The sequence below is a fragment of the Salmo trutta genome, chromosome 5 (genome assembly GCF_901001165.1).
Source record: "Salmo trutta chromosome 5, fSalTru1.1, whole genome shotgun sequence".
In the NCBI taxonomy this organism is placed as follows: domain Eukaryota; kingdom Metazoa; phylum Chordata; class Actinopteri; order Salmoniformes; family Salmonidae; genus Salmo; species Salmo trutta.
The window spans coordinates 51,378,339-51,398,250 of NC_042961.1; the positions used below are offsets into that span (position 1 = coordinate 51,378,339).

Genomic DNA, 19,912 nt, shown 5'->3' on the forward strand with positions numbered 1-19,912 from the left:
GTGAAAAGGAAGAACAGGAGGGGACTAAGCACGCACCTCTGAGGGGCCCCTGTGTTGAGGATCAGCGTGGCGGATGTGTTGTTACCTACCCTTACCAGTTGGGAGCAGCCCGTCAAGAAGTCCAGGATCCAGTTGCCGATAGAGGTGTTTAGTCCCAGGGTCCTTAGCTTATTGATGAGCTATGAGAGAACTATGGTGTTGAACGCTGAGCTGTTGTCAATCAATAGCATTCTCACATAGGTGTTACTTTTGTCCAGGTAGGAAAGGGCAGTGTGGAGTGCAATAGAGATTGCATCATCTTCTCATTTTAAGATTATATCTCTGAAAGATTCCTTGCATTCCATGTTTCTCTCTAGTCAATCCATCCCAACAGTGCCTTTCAGAAAGTTTCTCTCATGCAGTAGTGTAATGCTATAGCGTGTGTGCATGTGTTTCTTCGTCTGTTGGGGTGGTATGTTCGTCTGTTGGGGTGGTATGCAAATTGGAGTTTGTCTAGGGTTTCTGGGATGATGGTGTTGATGTGAGCCATGACCAGCCTTTCAAAGCACTTCAAGGCTACAGACGTGAGTGCTACGGGTCAGTAGTCATTTAGGCAGGTTACCTTAGTGTTTTTGAGCACAGGGTCTATGGTGGTCTGCTTAAAACATGTTGGTATTACAGACTCGGACAGAGAGAGGTTGAAAATGTCAGTGATGTCATGGCTTCTGGTTGGGGCACGTACGGTCACTGTGTGGACGACGTCATTGATGCACTTATTTATGAAGCCAATGACTGATGTGGTGTACTCCTCAATGCCATCGGTGGAATCCAGGAACATATTCCAGTCTGTGCTAGTAAAACAGTACCATAGCTTATCATCTGACCACAATTTTATTGATCGAGTCACTGGTGCTTCCTGCTTTCATTTTTACTTGTAAGCAGGAATCAGGAGGATAGAATTATGTTCAGATTTGCCAAATGGAGGGTGAGGGAGAGCTTTTTATGCGTCTCTGTGTGTGGAGTAAAGGTGCTCCAGAGTTTTTTCCCCTCTGGTTGAACATGTAACATGCTGATAAAAATTTGGTCAGACGGATTTAAGTTTCCCTGCATTAAAGTCCCCGGTTACTAGGAGCGCCGCCTCTGGGTGGGCGATTTATTGTTTGCTTATGGCGGAATACAGCTCATTCAATACGGTCTTAGTGCCAGCCTCAGTCTGTGGTGGTAAGTAGACAGCTACAAAAAATACAGATAAAACTCTCTAGGTAGGTAGTGTGGTCTACAGCTTATCATGAGATACTCTACCTCAGGCGAGCAATAGCTCCAAAATTCCTTAGATATCCTGCACCAGCTGTTATTAACAAAAATACATAGTCTGCCTCCCTTGTCTTACTACACACTGCTGTTCTATCCTGCCGATACAGCGTATAACCAGCCAGCTGTATGTTGATAATGTCGTCGTTCAGCCACGACTCCGTGATGCATAAGATATTACAGTTTTGAATGTCCCGTTGGTAGTTTAATCTTCTGCGTAGGTCATCGATTTTATTTTCCAGAGATTGCACGTTTGCTAGCAGAATGGAAGGAATTGTTTTTTTTGTTGATCACCTACAAATTCTCAGAAGGCAGCCCGCCCTCCGGCCCCTTTTTCTCTGCCTTCTCTTCACGCAAATGGCGAGGATCTGGGCCTGTTCCCGGGAAAGCAGTATGTCATTCAAGTCGGGCTTGTTGGAATCGTTAAAGGAAAAAAAGGATTCTGCCAGTCCGTGGTGAATAATCGCAGTTCTGATGTCCAGAAGTTATTGACGGTCAAAAGAGACAATAGCGGCAACATTACGTACAAAATAAGTTACAAAAATGTGTTACAAACAAAGCAAAGAAACAAACAAAGCAAAGAAACAAACACAATTGGTTGGGAATAGGTAAAACAATATGCCTTCTCCGACGCCATCTTATCAGTGACACTTCCTTGGGAAACCGGAGTGGTGCAAATTTTTAGGGTTTGATTGCTTCAACAGAAAAATACAAATATAAGGTATGAAAGCAAAGTATATCTCAAAAGTGATAGACATTTTTTTGATTCTCCGGTGAATGAAATGAACATTGTCTCAAGTGGTTTTCCTGTTTAGACACCATCTTTTATTTTTTTAAACAGTTTATTGGTAGTCCTATAAGAATGTGAGTTAAAGGTGCTAAAAGTATCATGAAAACAGTAACCAGTTGAATTTTTCCACATTTTGATAAATTACAGCCTTATTCTAAAATTGCTTAAATCATTTTTTTCCCTCATCAATCTACACACAATAACCAAAATGACAAAAGCAAAAATAAATGTTTCCTAATTTATAAAAAATTAAAAACTGAAATATTACATTTACATAAGTATTCAGATCCTTTACTCAGTACTCTGTTGAAGCACCTTAGTCAGTGATTACAGCCTCGACTCTTCTTGGGTATGACGTTACAAGCTTGGCACACCTGTATTTGGGAAGTTTCTCCCATTCTTCTCTGCAGATCCTCTCAAGCTCTGTCAGGTTGTATGGGGAGCGTCACTGCACAGCTTTTTTCAAGTCTCTCCAGAGATGTTCGATCAGGTTTTAGTCTGGCCTTTGGCTGGGCCACTCATAGACTTGACCCAAAACCACTCCTGCGTTGTCTTGTCTGTGTGCTTAGGGTCGTTGTACTGTTGGAAGGTGAACCTTCACCCCGGTCTGAGGTCCTGAGAGCTCTGGAGCAGGTTTTCATCAAGGATCTCTGTACTTTTCTCTGTTCATCTTTGCCTCGATCCTGACTATTCTCCCAGTCCCTGCCACTGAAAAACATCCCCACAGCATGATTCTGCCACCACCGTGCTTCACCGTAGGGTTGGTGCCAGGTTTCCTCCAGACGTGATGCTTGGCATTCAGGCCAAAGTGTTCAATCTTGGTTTCATCAGACCAAAGAATCGTGTTTCTCATGGTCTGAGAGTCTTTAGGTGACTTTTTGGCAAACTCTAAGCGGGTTGTCATGTGCCATTTACTGAGGAGTGGCTTCTGTCTGGCCACTCTACCATAAAGGCCTGATTGTCCTTCTGGAAGGTTCTCCCAACTCCACAGAGTAACTCTAGAGCTCTGTCAGTGACCATCCTGACCAAGGCCCTTCTCCCCCGATTGCTCAGTCAATTCCTTCGACCTCATGGCTTTGTTTTTGCACTGACATGCACTGTCATATGTGGGACCTTATATAGGCAGGGGTGTGCCTTTCCAAATCATGTCCAATCAATTGAATTGACCACAGGTAAACTCCAAGTTGTAGAAACATCTCAAGGATGATCAATGGAAACAGGATGCACCTGAGCTCAATTTCGAGTCTCATAGCAAAGGGTCTGAATACTTACGTAAATATGGTATTTGTTTTCAATTTTTAATAACATTCGCAAACATTTCTAAAAACCTGTCTTTGCTTTGTCATTGTTGGGTATTGTGTGTAGATTGCTGAGGATTTGTATTATTTAATACATTTTAGAATAAGGCTGTAACGTGACAAAATGTGGAAAAGGGCAAGGGGTCTAAATACTTTCCAAAGGCACTATATCTATATGTATCATGCTTGTGTGATTTTTGCAATAAAACCCTGACTTTTATGGCCGTTTGGGAATTTCTATTAAACTCGGTTTTGTTTTTACGGACGCTTTTCATCAGTGTTGTTTCACTTAAGGTCCTTAATTAGGTTAATTGATTGAGGATTTTTAACATCTAGTTAGCCTTTTACCGCATTGGGCTGAATCAGGGTCACACAGAGTGTTTCTTGGTATCTACTTTGAAACAAAGTAAACACCTCACACACATGGTAACGGGCTTTAAAAAAAGAAGACACCTGTATCATGTCAGATATAGACTTAAAATATACTCAATATTGAGTTTGCATCCCAATATTACACTGTATACATCACAGAAGACTGAAATATAACTGTTTGACATAGAAACACCAGATCTTCAGCGGGTTTTTTGAAAGAATGTTTATTAATTATAAACAATATTAATAACATTCCACCCATTTGGGAATTTTACCACATGAAACTGCTTAACTGAATAAAAATCGGTGTTTCTGCAATAAAATAACCTAGACCCAGCCTATTGTACTATTGCATCAGTAGGAGTGGGGAAAGGATTTAATCCAGGAGCGATAATCATTAAGATGTCTATGGTGGAAGCGCTGACCCGGACAGCGGGAAGCTTGTTAGAGTGAGGCACCATACCTAGACTCTGAGCAGGGGCGCAACTTTGGTTTTACAAGTGGGGGGGGACCATAATTATTATTCGCATTATTTATTCTCATCCAGTTGGATAAACACTCCAAACAGCCTACCTGACCAATCGGAGGCGTCTGCATGGTCCTAAAGCACACCGTCACACCTTTTTGTATCACATTACAATGATAAAACTGTGGGGGACAAAAATGCCATTTCAGAATGTGGGGAGGACATGTTGCCCCCATCCCAAGTGAAAGTTGCGGCCTTGACCCTGAGGATGCCCGCTAAACTGTCAATCCTTATTGCTTGGGCTTAGATGACATCACCTAGCTGTGTATAGCCTATTTAATAAGGTTGATCTGCCTTTTTCATGCCCCCTTGAACTGATACAAGTAATAATCAACTGTTCTTGGGAAAGGCAAATTCAACTGAGTATTAGTGTAAGGGCGGAGTGGGAATGTAGTTTCAACACTGAACAGAATTGCTTAAGACTAAAAGCTAAGGTTTTACACATTGAATTTTGGAGTCGCCAACAGAAGACAGGAGACGTTCTAAAACTGGGTAGTTCAGATCAATAAAATTACTTTCTAAAACCGTCAAAAATCATTGTGTCTTGTCTTGGCTGTTGTATCGTTACCCGGCTTGAAGGGACATGCTTTTTGGCTCTACGTAAAACTTGTTTTCCTATGAGTTTAGACATGAATACACATTGACACACAACACCTCTAACTGTTGTATCTCCTCCTCCTCCTCCTCCAGAGAACTCTTCTAAAAGGCAAGGGGCATGACTAGTCAGTTGCACAACTGAATGCGTTCAACCAAAATGTGTCTTCTGCATTTAACCCAACCCCTCTGAGTCAGAGAGGTGCGGCTGCTACCTAAATCGATGTCCACAGTGCAGATGTTGTTGGGGGTTATCTGCCTTGCTCAACAGCAGAATAGCAGTTTTTCCACCTTGCCGGCTCGGGGAGGCAGAGAAACAACAGACATTTCCCATTCAGTGAAAGGTGTTTGAACCAGACATTTCCCCTTCAGTGAAAGGTGTTTGAACCAGACATTTCCCCTTCAGTGAAAGGTGTTTGAACCAGACATTTCCCATTCAGTGAAAGGTGTTTGAACCAGACATTTCCCATTCAGTGAAAGGTGTTTGAACCAGACATTTCCCATTCAGTGAAAGGTGTTTGAACCAGACATTTCCCATTCAGTGAAAGGTGTTTGAACCAGACATTTCCCATTCAGTGAAAGGTGTTTGAACCAGACATTTCCCATTCAGTGAAAGGTGTTTGAACCAGACATTTCCCATTCAGTGAAAGGTGTTTGAACCAGACATTTCCCATTCAGTGAAAGGTGTTTGAACCAGACATTTCCCATTCAGTGAAAGGTGTTTGAACCAGACATTTCCCATTCAGTGAAAGGTGTTTGAACCAGACATTTCCCATTCAGTGAAAGGTGTTTGAACCAGACATTTCCCATTCAGTGAAAGGTGTTTGAACCAGACATTTCCCATTCAGTGAAAGGTGTTTGAACCAGACATTTCCCATTCAGTGAAAGGTGTTTGAACCAGACATTTCCAATTCAGTGAAAGGTGTTTGAACCAGACATTTCCAATTCAGTGAAAGGTGTTTGAACCAGACATTTCCAATTCAGTGAAAGGTGTTTGAACCAGACATTTCCAATTCAGTGAAAGGTGTTTGAACCAGACATTTCCAATTCAGTGAAAGGTGTTTGAACCAGACATTTCCAATTCAGTGAAAGGTGTTTGAACCAGACATTTCCAATTCAGTGAAAGGTGTTTGAACCAGACATTTCCATTCAGTGAAAGGTGTTTGAACCAGACATTTCCATTCAGTGAGAGGTGTTTGAACCAGACATTTCCATTCAGTGAGAGGTGTTTGAACCAGACATTTCCATTCAGTGAGAGGTGTTTGAACCAGACATTTCCATTCAGTGAGAGGTGTTTGAACCAGACATTTCCATTCAGTGAAAGGTGTTTGAACTATACATTTCCATTCAGTGAAAGGTGTTTGAACCATGTCGTAAAATTACAACATTATGTTAATCACATTACTTTAATATTAGAATGTGTTCCTATATGAGTACTTCCACATAGCTTGTTCTCCTGAGGTTTAAAGCTGACAGTAGATTTACGATGGCTTGGTGATAACCTAAGGACTGCATTCCATTTTATCATTAGTGCCCATGTGCCTGTCTGTCATTGCCAGGGAGAACCGATCTCCAGGGCTTAGGATCCTATGTTACATTAGTATTTCTGTATAAACATGTACATCTTGATGTCTGTTGCAAAGAGCACAATGCATCTTTGTATAATTTCTAATTAAATCAAAATCGGTCACATACACATGGTTAGCAGATGTTTATGCGAGTGTAGTGAAATGCTTGTGCTTCTAGTTCCAACAGTTCAGCAATATCTAACATGTAATCTAACAATTCCCCAACAAATACCTAATTCACACATATCTAAGTAAAGGAATGGAATAAGAATATTTACATACAAATATACGGATGAGCAATGACAGAGCGGCATAGGCAAGATGAAAGAGATGGTATAAAATAAAGTATATACATATGAGATGAGTAATTCAAGATATGTAAACATTATGTAAGTGACGAGAGATCCATTAATTAAAGTGGCCAATGATTTCAAGTCTGTATGTAGGCAACAGTCCCTCTGTGTTAGTGATGGCTAAACATACCACATAATAACAGGTGAATCTGAATCAACTGATCAAATCACCATTATAGAGCTGTGATTACTAGAATAAAGCCTGTCTGGAACCACAGATACTGTAGATGACTCTGGCACAGGACTGACTGACGGACTCTGTGTGTGTGTGTGTGTGTGTGTGTGTGTGTGTGTGTGTGTGTGTGTGTGGCCTGTTCCCATTTTGGCCACAGCGGACTCCTCCCTGGTTCCTCCATCAGTCATAGCAATAGTAGTAACTCTGATCCCACTCAGTCATAATAATAGTAGTAACTCTGATCCCACTTTTTTTCTCAAAGCTGACGGGATGTCACGTGTCCTACTAATATCAGTACACTCGTAACAACTTAAGTACTACGAAACTTCTATTCAATCAAAGAAACCTCACATGGCAAATTGAAAAAAAGCCATTCATTTTTGTTTGACCAAATTCTGCATTCTCTTTGACCTCCACACAAAAACAAATCTATTGATTTGATGAAACAATGAAAAAAACGCCACCTGCTGGAGGGAGACAGATTTTCTGCCGAGCTTGGCCTCTCTTCCTCAGAAATGAACCAGAAACAAGGAGCCAGTGAGATGTCTCACTTCCTCTTCCATCTCTGATTTAACTCCAGGTTTGCAACGTGAACTTGTTATGGTTCTGTGATCTACATATGGGTCGCAGTACAATTCAAAACCATCCTCGACCTCGCTATCAGGTCAGTCGTGGCTAAACTTTAAACCGATATAGACGGGTTGGTTGTTTAGCAACAAAACCAACGCGTGAACAACTATGAGGCAAAACAGACGTGGTTGGTTTAGATTGTTGATAACATGTAAACTATGTTTATTGAAAACAGAAATACATTTGCACAATCAGCACTTGTCTCAAATACATCATTACAGTTGTTGGTTAGCTAGCGAATTTGAGCCATATTGGTTCAGCCGCCGGTAGCTGTTTGGGTGTGGGGATGCTACTAAAACAGGCTGTACTGTAAAGGCCACGCATTCAATGAATTAGCAAGTTGAAATGTCAGTGTTTCCTAGTTCCGACTAGTATGTGAACATTTGAAGGAGGCATAAACTAGCTGAACCCAGTCACTTACTATTCCCCACATGGCAGTTTCTTATCATTGTTGGTAGCTATCTGGCCAAGCATCGGTATAGTGACGTTTTCAGCTAACCCATATATGGAATGGCCAAGTGTGTGAACAATCATTGTTAAAGGTTCTTGGTTATCCTTTGCTGTCCACAAGCATTGGTTCTCATAAAAATAAATTACGCCTAGATGTTATTCTATATGAACCATACATTTGTCCTCATAGCCTATGAGAATGAAAAGCACTGGATTGTAATGATAGGCGTGAACCCTCAACCTTCTGGCCCGTAGCCCCGCGCAAATAGACTGTGCCAGAAAAGCAAGCTCAAGTGGCAGAGTCGATATCCTCACTTATACACCAGGCTCGCTACAGTATTTAATGAGTGAGCATAGGATAAGGTTCGTTATCAGTAGCCTAGTGTTACGGGAATAAAGTTATCAATGTTCTTAAACCGAACTTCAATTAAACTACTCAGTCTGCCCCTCCAGACTGTGTAAGATTCTGGTTGAATGAAGCAGACGGATAGCCAGCCTGCAAGGGTCAAAACGTTTATTTATGAGAGCTCTGAAAATCCTTACAATGTACAAAGCCCAAGCCTCCCCCTTTTCTCCTTCTCCCAAATCCATTCAGCTGATGTTCTGAATGAGCTGCAAAATCTGGACCCCTACAAATCAGCTGGGCATGACAATCTGGACCCTTTCTTTCTAAAATTATCTGTCGAAATTATTGCAACCCCTATTACTAGCCAGTTCAACCTCTCTTTCGTGTCGTCTGAGATTCCCATAGATTGGAAAGCAGCTGCTGTCATCCCCCTCTTCAAAGGAGGGGACACTCTTGACCCAAACTGCTACAGACCTATATCCATCCTGCCCTGCCTTTCCAAGGTCTTCGAAAGCCAAGTCAACAAACAGATTACCGACCATTTCGAATCCCACCGCACCCTCTCCGCTATGCAATCTGGTTAAAGAGCTGGTCATGGGTGCACCTCAGCCACGCTCAAGGTCCTAAACGACATCGTAACCGCCATCGATAAGAAACAATACTGTGCTGCCGTATTCATTGACCTGGCCAAAGCTTTTGACTCTGTTAATCACCACATCGGCAGACTCAGTAGCCTTGGTTTCTCAAACGATTGCGTCGCCTGGTTCACCAACTACTTCTCTGACAGAGTTCAGTGTGTCAAATCGGAGGGCCTGTTGTCCGGACCTCTGGCAGTCTCTATGGGGGTACCACAGGGTTCAATTCTTGGGCCAACTCTTTTCTCTGTATACATCAATGATGTCGCTCTTGCTGCTGGTGAATCTCTGATCCACCTCTACGCAGACGACACCATTCTGTATACTTCTAGCCCTTCTTTGGACACTGTGTTAACAACCCTCCAGACGAGCTTCAATGCCATACAACTCTCCTTCCGTGGTCTCCAACTGCTCCTAAATACAAGTAAAACTAAATGCATGCTCTTCAACCGATCGCTGCCTGCACCTGCCCGCCTGTCCAGCATCACTTCTCTGGACGGTTCTGACTTAGAATTTGTGGACAACTACAAATACCTAGGTGTCTGGTTAGACTGTAAACTCTCCTTCCAGACTCACATCAATCATCTCCAATCCAAAATTAAATCTAGAATTGGCTTCCTATTTCGCAACAAAGCATCCTTCACTCATGCTGCCAAACATACCCTCGTAAAACTGACCATCCTACCAATCCTCGACTTCGGCGATGTCATTTACAAAATAGCCTCCAATACCCTACTCAACAAGCTGGATGCAGTCTATCACAGTGCCATCCGTTTTGTCACCAAAGCCCCATATACTACCCACCACTGCGACCTGTACGCTCTCGTTGGCTGGCCTTCGCTTCATAATCGTCGCCAAACATTGGCTCCAGGTCATCTACAAGACCCTGCTAGGTAAAGTCCCCCCTTATCTCCGCTCACTGGTCACCATAGCAGCACCCACCTGTAGCACGCGCTCCAGCAGGTATATCTCTCTGGTCACCCCTAAAGCCAACTCCTCCTTTGGTCGTCTCTCCTTCCAGTTCTCCGCCGCCAATGACTGGAACGAACTACAAAAATCTCTGAAACTGGAAACACTTATCGCCCTCACTAGCTTTAAGCACCAGCTATCAGAGCAGCTCCCAGGTCACTGCACCTGTACATAGCCCATCTATAATTTAGCCCAAACTACTACCTCTTCCCCTACTGTATTTATTTATTTTATTTATTTTGCTCCTTTGCACCATATTATTTATATTTTAACTTTGAACTTTCTTCAAATTACAAATCTACCATTCCAGTGTTTTACTTGCTATACTTTATTTACTTTGCCACCATGGTCTTTTTTGCCTTTACCTACCTTATCTCACATCATTTGCTCACATTGTATATAGTCTTATTTTTTTCTACTGCATCATTGATTGTATGTTGTTTTACTCCATGTGTAACTCTGTGTTTTTGTATGTTGTCGAACTGCTTTGCTTTATCTTGGCCAGGTCACAATTGTAAATGAGAACTTGTTCTCAACTTGCCTACCTGGTTAAATAAAAGTGAAATAAAACAAATAAATAAAACAAAGCCTTTTATATTAACACACACACACACACACTAACTTACATCAGTAGAGAACTACATCCAGCATTAGGCGGCTGTATTTTTCCACAGAACCCAGACCACCTGTCTCCTTATCTTTTGCCAGCCTAGCTGTTCCCAGGCCGTTGTTTCTCTCCCTAACTTAAGGAGGCCTCTTCTCCTGTTCCTTTCCCAAGTTCTTCTTATCAACTCTGCTCATTTTCTGAAGTGGTAACAGTGTCTTGCTCACACACAGTATTGGAATATAGTTTTTAACCCATTATTATAGCCTTAATTCTAATACATTTCACCAGGTTATAAGGTTGAGTGAAATCATTTAGTCAAACCTTTAATCATATAATTTCCATTACACCTAGTCACTGCAGCCTAAAGTAAATATAAATACATTAGACTACTCCTGTCTATACAGAAATACATTAAATCATTCAAAAAAACATCACCAGAGTGTAAGACTTAGCCACAGAGGATCGTTAGCTTCTTTTAAAGCGGTGGATTGTTTCAAATCACAAGCATGTAGGTCTATATGCCTAGTTGGGAAGCCCGCAATTTGTGCGGAGCACTTGGCAATAGGCCCAGCTGATTACTGAGAAGCGGCTGTCAGTGAAAAGAAATACATCTTAAATATGTGTGAAGATAATGTGTCTTGAGTATTTTGAAATGTTGAGACAAGGGGAGGGGTGTGTGGCGAAGATAGGCTATTGGCTGTCTCTCTACAGAATGCACTCAGCTCTCTAGAATGCGCTGAGCTGTCTCCCACTAATTATTGTGCATTCATTGTTTTATTGTGATAATTGTTTGCCTTTTGATCGTTTTTTTTTAATACATTTCCCGTTGCAAATGTCCCCATTAGTATATTTACCGTTAATCCCCATCATTTGATTACATTAATTTATGTTAATGCATGTGTTTGGCCTACAGTCATTTACCTCTCATTCTAGGAGTGGAAACATTGTTTGCAGAGTTCACAACCTGCAACACTTGTGAGAAACAAGTTTTGGTTTATTTCATATAATCATTTACGATTTTTGTCAATTGTTACATTGTATTTTGTTTGGAGCGCTCCATGTGAGCAATGAGCATATGTCTGGTTGCTCTGTCCTCTTGATGTTGACGGAGCACGATGTAACGGTTTTGACTTGAGGTTATCGTTTATAGGGGTGCCAGGTAGGTTGTGCCTACCAGAGAAAATATTGGTTTCTCCTTTTGGTTTGGGAGGGAAGGAGTCCCAACTGGTCCGTCAAGTCTACACCAACACAAAGGACTCATGTAAAAGTCAGGATGGAAATACACTTTTCATAAACCCTTAAAACATTGGAAAGAACTTACAAAACAACTATTATTTTGCGTGGTTGTATTATTAACATAAATGATCACACACAACAATATGCAATAATGAGCTTTAAACAGCTCTGGTTCCTCCACAAATGTCCTGTACCTCAGGCCTAAAAAGAGTCCAGCCTGGTAAACAAGTTCAGGGAACTCAAGTTACCTTAGTCACGCAATATTTGTCCGTTCGTAAACCCAGTGTCAATCATACAATCAAAATTACAAATATTTTACCACACAACTATAAAGCGTATCACATCTTAGTAAGTCCTCAACTACAACTAACTACATAAATCATCACGGTATACATCACACCAAAACAAAATGAAATACCGTATACAAAAAGTTTGTGGTCAGTCAGACAAGCCAATCCGCCGACAGATCTCCAGCAGAGAAAAGCCACGAAGAACAACGGAGAGGTGTAGTCCACGGACGGACGCAAAGAGTGGATCCGATCCTGGGTAAACTTACTATTAGGCTACAAAGCACACTTTTAACTGCAACACAACAAACGCAAGAAAGACGCTTCGGAACTGAGGGTTGAACATATCCTGATTCACGTCTCCATCACAACCCCACTTTTGCGCAGCTGATGCTGGCTATTTAATTGGGAATTAAAGGGAAAGCGCCCTATTGGAAGGAAAAGCACTGAGACGGTTCAGACAAATTCAGGGCCGTCACAACGAGCATGTATAGAAGTAGGCTGAGCACGTACAGTGAGGGAAAAAAGTATTAGGTCCCCTGCTGATTTTGTACGTTTGCCCACTGACAAAGAAATTATCAGTCTATAATTTTAATGGTAGGTTTATTTGAACAGTGAGAGACAGAATAACAACAAAAAATCCAGAAAAACGCATGTCAAAAATGTTATAAATTGATTAGCATTTTAATGAGGGAAATAAGTATTTCACCCCTCTGTAAAACATGACTTAGTACTTGGTGGCAAAAACCCTTGTTGGCAATCACAGAGGTCAGACGTTTCTTGTAGTTGGCCACCAGGTTTGCACACATCTCAGGAGGGATTTTGTCCCACTCCTCTTTGCAGATCTTCTCCAAGTCATTAAGGTTTCGAAGGCTGACGTTCGGCAACTCGAACCTTCAGCTCCCTCCACAGATGTTCTATGTGATTAAGGTCTGGAGACTGGCTAGGCCACTCCAGGACTTTAATGTCCTTCTTCTTGAGCCACTCCTTTGTTCCCTTGGCCGTGTGTTTTGGGTCATTGTCATGCTGGAATACCCATCCACGACCCATTTTCAATGCCCTGGCTGAGGGAAGGAGGTTCTCACCCAAGATTTGACGGTACATGGCCCCGTCCATCGTCCCTTTGATGCGCTGAAGTTGTCCTGTCCCCTTAGCAGAAAAACACCCCCAAAACATAATGTTTCCACCTCCATGTTTGACGGTGGGGATGGTGTTCTTGTGGTCATAGGCAGCATTCCTCCTCCTCCAAACACGGCGAGTTGAGTTGATGCCAAAGAGCTCCATTTTGGTCTCATCTGACCTTAACACTTTAACCCAGATGTCCTCTGAATCATTCAGATGTTCATTGGCAAACTTCAGATGGGCATGTATATGTGCTTTCTTGAGCAGGGGACCTTGTGGGCACGCAAGTGGGACCTTGCGGACCATTTCAGTCCTTCACGGCGTGGTGTGTTACCAATTGTTTTCTTGGTGACTATGGTCCCAGCTGCCTTGAGATCATTGACAAGATCCTCCCATGTAGTCCTGGGCTGATTCCTCACCGTTCTCATGATCATTGCAACTCCACGAGGTAAGATCTTGCATGGAGCCCCAGGCCGAGGGAGATTGACAGTTCTTTTGTGTTTCTTCCATTTGCGAATAATCGCACCGACTGTTGTCACCTTCTCACCAAGCTGCTTGGCGATGGTCTTGTAGCCCATTCCGCCTTGTGCAGGTCTACAATCTTGTCCCTGACATCCTTGGAAAGCTCTTTGGTCTTGGCCATGGTGGAGAGTTTGGAATCTGATTGATTGCTTCTGTGGACAGGTGTCTTTTATACAGGTAACAAGCTAAGATTAGGAGCACTCCCTTTAAGAGTGTGTATCTCGTTACCTGAATAAAAGACACCTGGGAGCCAGAAATCTTTCTGATTGAGAGGGGGTCAAATACTTATTTCCCTCATTAAAATGCAAATCAATTTATAACATTTTTGACATGCGTTTTTCTGGATTTCTTTGGTTGTTATTCTGTCTCTCACTGTTCAAATAAACCTACCATTAAACTTATAGACTGATCATTTCTTTGTCAGTGGGCAAACGTTAAAAATCAGCAGGGGATCAAATACTTTTTTCCCCTCACTGTATAGAAGTAGGCTGAGCACGTATACAAGTAGGCTGAGCACGTATACAAGTAGGCTGAGTACGTATACAAGTAGGCTGAGCACGTATAGAAGTAGAAATAGGCTAACTGGCCTGCTGCGTGCAAATGTAGGCAAGTGCCCATTTGGGGATGGATGTCTGATTTCTGATTGTCTTAATTCACCACCACAAATCAGCTGAGCTTCTCAGTAAGTATTTTCTCCACCTTACACAGTAAGTCAACTAAGTCAGTTTTTTTACTCTATTGTAAGTGATTATAGTTCCTCACAGTATTTGACAAATCTTTCCAACACTCCCCCTTCGATAATCACCAGGCCTAAATGTCATGCTCTGAGGATCCCATATATCCAGTGGAAATTTCATAAAACACCTGAACTCATTTCCCTTTGCAAAATCAGCCATCTCTGTCTCTAGCTCACTGGCACAGGAAACTCTGAGGACCCTGAATAGGCTAGTTGATTCTATGTTGCAAGTTCGCTACTGACAGCTTCATATATGCAGTCATTCTACCGGACCCAGTTGATTGAGTTGAAAGGCTACAATGTTAAACTTCACTACTGTTATCTCAAGTCAAGACAGATAGAAATAGCTCAAGTCAAGACAGATAGAAAGAGCTCAAGTCAAGATAGATATAAAGGAAGGCAGACAGGCAGAGTAGAGAGATTAATGCATTGAAAGAACCTGCATTTTCATCCGGATATTTTCTGTTTTTATTTGTTGGATTACTGCAGGGTATTTTTACTTAGTTGACAATTATAGGCCTACTGCTACATTGGCCTAGGCTATCTCTTAGTTCCATGCGCTCATTTCTTTAGCTGCCAATGGTTCACGGTGAATCAACGTGCCCATATGGCAGAGGCTGGTGCTCTCCCATCAGTGTGATTTTAGCTCTAGGATTTGTATCATTTTAATTCCGATTTGTATTATTAACCACGTGACAATGATTTTGAGAAACGAAAACGTTATTATTGAAATTAAACTGTTGAAAATAATAACTGGCAAACAGATCGGTAGAGATGGTAGGATAAATTGTAAGCTCCCCAAACTTAACTCACGCGCTGCATAGGAATAAACAGTTGTGAACAGAGCGCACATTTCTTTATACTACATCATTACAAAGGATGTGTATGTAAGAGAGAGATAACAAGAGGGGTGTTGTCACGAAGATTGTGCCTATTAAAACTGAGCACAAATGGACATCTATGCGATCCATCGCTGAGAAAAATGTTCACCTCAATCTAGCACCAGCGGGTGGAAAGCACCACTCACTGTGTTGCCTGTAAGACTAGGTCTAGTTGGCCTAAACATACGTGTTTGACATGGAAAGGAGCAGGCCTGTGAGACGAAGACGAAAGAATGGCATGTCCCTTATTTTAATGTTCTCCCATTCCCTTTTCGACAAGTTAAGAATTGTAAACAAATAAAGAAAAGTGGAAAACTATTGCGAGCACCTCTCCAGATCACCTGATATCCACTACAAGGGGGCGAGAAGAGAGGGGAGCGGGACAGAGGGAGAGAGAGAGACCCGACTTAACTCAAACTAAACTCTAAACAGCAAGAGCATGTCCGACTCCAAACCCCCACAACTGAATAGATCATATCATGAGCAAAACATGTCAATGTATATCAATAATGCAACAGAAAATAGTTTTTCATTGTTTTTTATTGTAACACAAATTATTTCAGATTTACCATCTCACCAACAGGGGGTGCTGTTGGCCCTATGGGACTCCCAATCACTGTCGGTTGTGATACATCCTGAATGCATAACAAAAATATGTAATGTACATACGTCTGTCAAGTAAACCACAAAAAGCTAATGAATATACAACGTAGTAGGCAACCAATTATAGTGACACATCGCACCTCACAAATAAATCCACACATATCACTGTATTTGCTATAATCCTCTCCTGAATGCGATCCACGATGTCATCACTGCCTTGCGCCACAGGGTGGCAGTATTGCTATGCGTAAAATCACTGCGCCACCAACCCATCTGTCATTCAAATAGAGGGGCATTCCGAGGGTGGGGGAAACACCATCCACAATGCAGGTCTGTGGGAAGGACAGGGTTTCCCAAAAGGACAGTGGGGGGATGCCCCATGTAGGATACATTTTTATGCCACTGTCTGCAATCTGTTCATTTTCTTATGGACTACATTTGGCTAAACTGCATAGGCCTTTTGGAGCATGTTGTAATTCCCGTGAAACTAAGCCAAATCAATATCTCATCTAGCCTGTTTAAAGAGGCAATGCAAGTAACTGAAATGTTGCTGAATTTTCTATAATGAAGATTATTTTTATTGTAGTCCTCTGCATATATTATTTATGGACAATCAGTCACCCCTGTAAAACCTACTGTCATGCAACATAATACAAAGACAGATTAAATTCAACATCAACAATAACCAAAGTAATTCTTAGACCTGTTTATTTATTGGAAATGCAACAATTTAGCATCACAACAAGCCCACACTCACACAGTCTTATGAGGATTTCTGGAGCAAATTATCTCCCCAATATTTACAATATCAATAGGATTTAATCCAAACATAGAAACCTGAGGAGAGAGTGGGTCTCTACCTCTCCTGTAAAGTGAGACCCACCCACCTAACCCACACTCTCTGTTGTAGGGTAGGTAGAGAAGTAACGTTTTGGGGCATGTAGAGACAGGAAAGAGTGAGAGCAGCAGGTGGGAGGTCTTAAAACTGCTAATTGACTGTGTTTGTGTCTCTCCAGTCACTACGACCCACTGTCCCTGATTATCAACAGCCCACATGCAGGATAGACAATAGAAATAGAAGCTGTAGAAGGGGATGCCTGTTCTACTCATTCTGATTCTGTGAATAGAACACTGTTGTTGTCTCATTACAAACGTTGAGTTTGAGATCCATAGAGTGCAGTTGGGCTCTACCACAGTTTCATGTTTGATGTGTGTTTCATACGTCTTTGCTGACATGAGCACTCAGGGAAATATGATATTGGTCACTCGCTTGCTCGCACGCACACACCCCGACACACACACACACACACACCCCGACACACACACACACACACACACACACACACACACACACACTATAATAATACGTCTCAAGGGGCCCATTCTATTGATTTCTCTTTTTATCTTTAATCATTTAGACTATAATGGATGGAAACCAGGGCAACTCATCCCATCTCATTATATTGAGGAGTCTTTTCATTGTACTTCAATATCAAACACATGTCCATTTCTAAATATACCCCACTGAATAGACTGCCTTATGTATTATTACAGTAATACGACCCAATACTTACTGCATAATGATCACAATAATTTAGCTATTTTAATCATTCTATTCCCATGGGTGAGAGGATGAGAACAAACATACTTCATTATGATCTGCTTTCCTGACACTATTGTCCAGGATGTACCACTAACCACCGTGTCCCCTCTAGTGACTGGTCCTAGTGCCCTGTCTCTCCTCCAGGATGTACCACTAACCACCGTGTCCCCTCTAGTGACTGACCCTAGTGCCCTGTCTCTCCTCCAGGATGTACCACTAACCACCGTGTCCCCTCTAGTGACTGGTCCTAGTGCCCTGTCTCTCCTCCAGGATGTACCACTAACCACCGTGTCCCCTCTAGTGACTGGTCCTAGTGCCCTGTCTCTCCTCCAGGATGTACCACTAACCACCTTGTCCCCTCTAGTGACTGGTCCTAGTGCCCTGTCTCTCCTCCAGGATGTACCACTAACCACCGTGTCCCCTCTAGTGACTGGTCCTAGTACCCTGTCTCTCCTCCAGGATGTACCACTAACCACCATGTCCCCTCTAGTGACTGGTCCTAGTGCCCTGTCTCTCCTCCAGGATGTACCACTAACCACCGTGTCCCCTCTAGTGACTGGTCCTAGTGCCCTGTCTCTCCTCCAGGATGTACCACTAACCACCGTGTCCCCTCCAGTGGGGTATCAGCAGTAGTCGGTTTCCTGCAAAAACCAATTGGAGCCCCCTACTCCACGGACCCATAAAGCCAAATAGAATCGAGGGGTTAGTGAGTGTGATCATTAGTACCTGCAGGAGGCGGGTAATGAGGTCTGTGTACACAGTATGCTGCTGCACTGGTCGAGGAACTGAGATGCAGGCTATACTATAATGTGCAGTGTATGTAGTAGGCCTATCCACCTATATGTAGCCCTTCCAGTATAGGCCTATACATATGCAGGCCCATTCACCTACATATAGGCCTCTAGACCTACATGCATATTCACATTTAGTTATGCATACGTAGTCTAAAAGATCAACAAGTCATTGTCTATGACCTTCAAACTCAACTCTGGACCTCGAAGCCAGTGTCACTACGTTTTTTCATTGTTCCCTCTAATCAGAAACTGATTTAGACCTGGGACACCAGGTGGGTGCAATTAATTATCAGGTAGAATAGAAAACCAGCAGGGTCCGGACCTCGTAGGGTAAGAGTTGAATACCCTTAGTCTGTGAGAACAAGAATAGTCTGTGTCCGAAGCGTATAGACCAGGGCTCTCCGACCCTGTTCCTGAAGTGCTACCCTCCTGTAGGTTTTCACTGCAAACCCAGGAACAAGGTCTGGAGCAAAAACCTACAGGACAGTAGCTCTCCAGGAACAGTATCAAAAGGAAAAGTATAAATCATTTCAAATTCCTTATATTAAGCAACCCAGACGGCACCATTTTATTTTTCACAGATAGCCAGGGGCACACGGCAACACTCAGACATCAAACAAAGGATGTGTTTAGTGAGTCCTAATCAAAAAAGGGACAATCGCGCTCTCTCAGAAGCAGACAAACAAAGTGTGATGTGTCCGAACTCAAAAAGATGTCACATAAAACGTACTTAATTTGATCATATTTTTTTATTATTTTCACTGCATTAGGGATAACGTACACAGACGTTGCAACTTTCTCATGTGTGTAGGTACAAATCCTTTTAATTCATGACAGCATTTGTAGGGAACACAGGTGAGCAACCCATGCAGGTGCTTCTAATCAGTCTGCCAGATCAGAGGCAGAAGGGAGGAACAAGATTGTCCTCTTGATAAGTGCGTGAATTAGACTTTTTCTGTTCTGCTAAGCGTTCAAAATGTAACAAGCTAATTTCGACAGTCAGAGAAAATGTATAGAGTAAAAAGCATATTATTTTCTTTAGGAATGTCGTTAAGTAGAAGTCGTCATATTAGTAGTAAAGTACAGATACTTTACACCACTGATAAAAACTATTGAGCCACTGACTTGCGATTCTTTCTGCGTTGGACAGCCATAATGATCTGCTCCAGGATCCTGTCTCTGTTGTTCCTCATGTTGGCCTTGGCCTTCTCCAGGAGGTGTTCGATCATAGGCACACCGTAGTGCAGCTGGAACGTTTTGTACTTCTCCCTCTCCTCCTTAATCTCCTCCTCGCCTAGGAAGAGAACAGAACAATGTACATGTCTTACATCAGCTGGCTTGCACTCAGATGTGAGGGGTGGACATTTGAGGTGTGTCCTTAAGAAAATGTTCAGCAATGTAATAAAGTCATGACTTTTCAAATAAGTTACATTTTGTTAGCTACGCTAACCTTACAAACCGAATAGCATATCATTACAGCACTTTGTACCGGGTATGTTAGCTACCCACTGTAATGTTAGTTGGC

General features: G+C 42.3%; 1 protein-coding gene across 3 annotated transcripts in view; it reads right to left on the reverse strand.

The window, feature by feature from the left end:
* LOC115194415 (cytosolic phospholipase A2 zeta) overlaps positions 1–19,912 on the reverse strand; it is a 53,285-nt gene that overhangs the window by 16,978 nt on the left and 16,395 nt on the right. Inside the window, exon 14 of one of the 3 annotated variants that reach the window (XM_029754098.1) lies at positions 19,118–19,681. The exons of the other annotated variants lie outside the window; for them this stretch is intronic. Coding sequence (XP_029609958.1) covers positions 19,497–19,681 — 185 coding nt within the window. The 3' untranslated portion in view covers positions 19,118–19,496. Of the gene's footprint in view, positions 1–19,117; positions 19,682–19,912 lie in introns of those variants that run through there. 3 annotated transcript variants of the gene reach the window in all.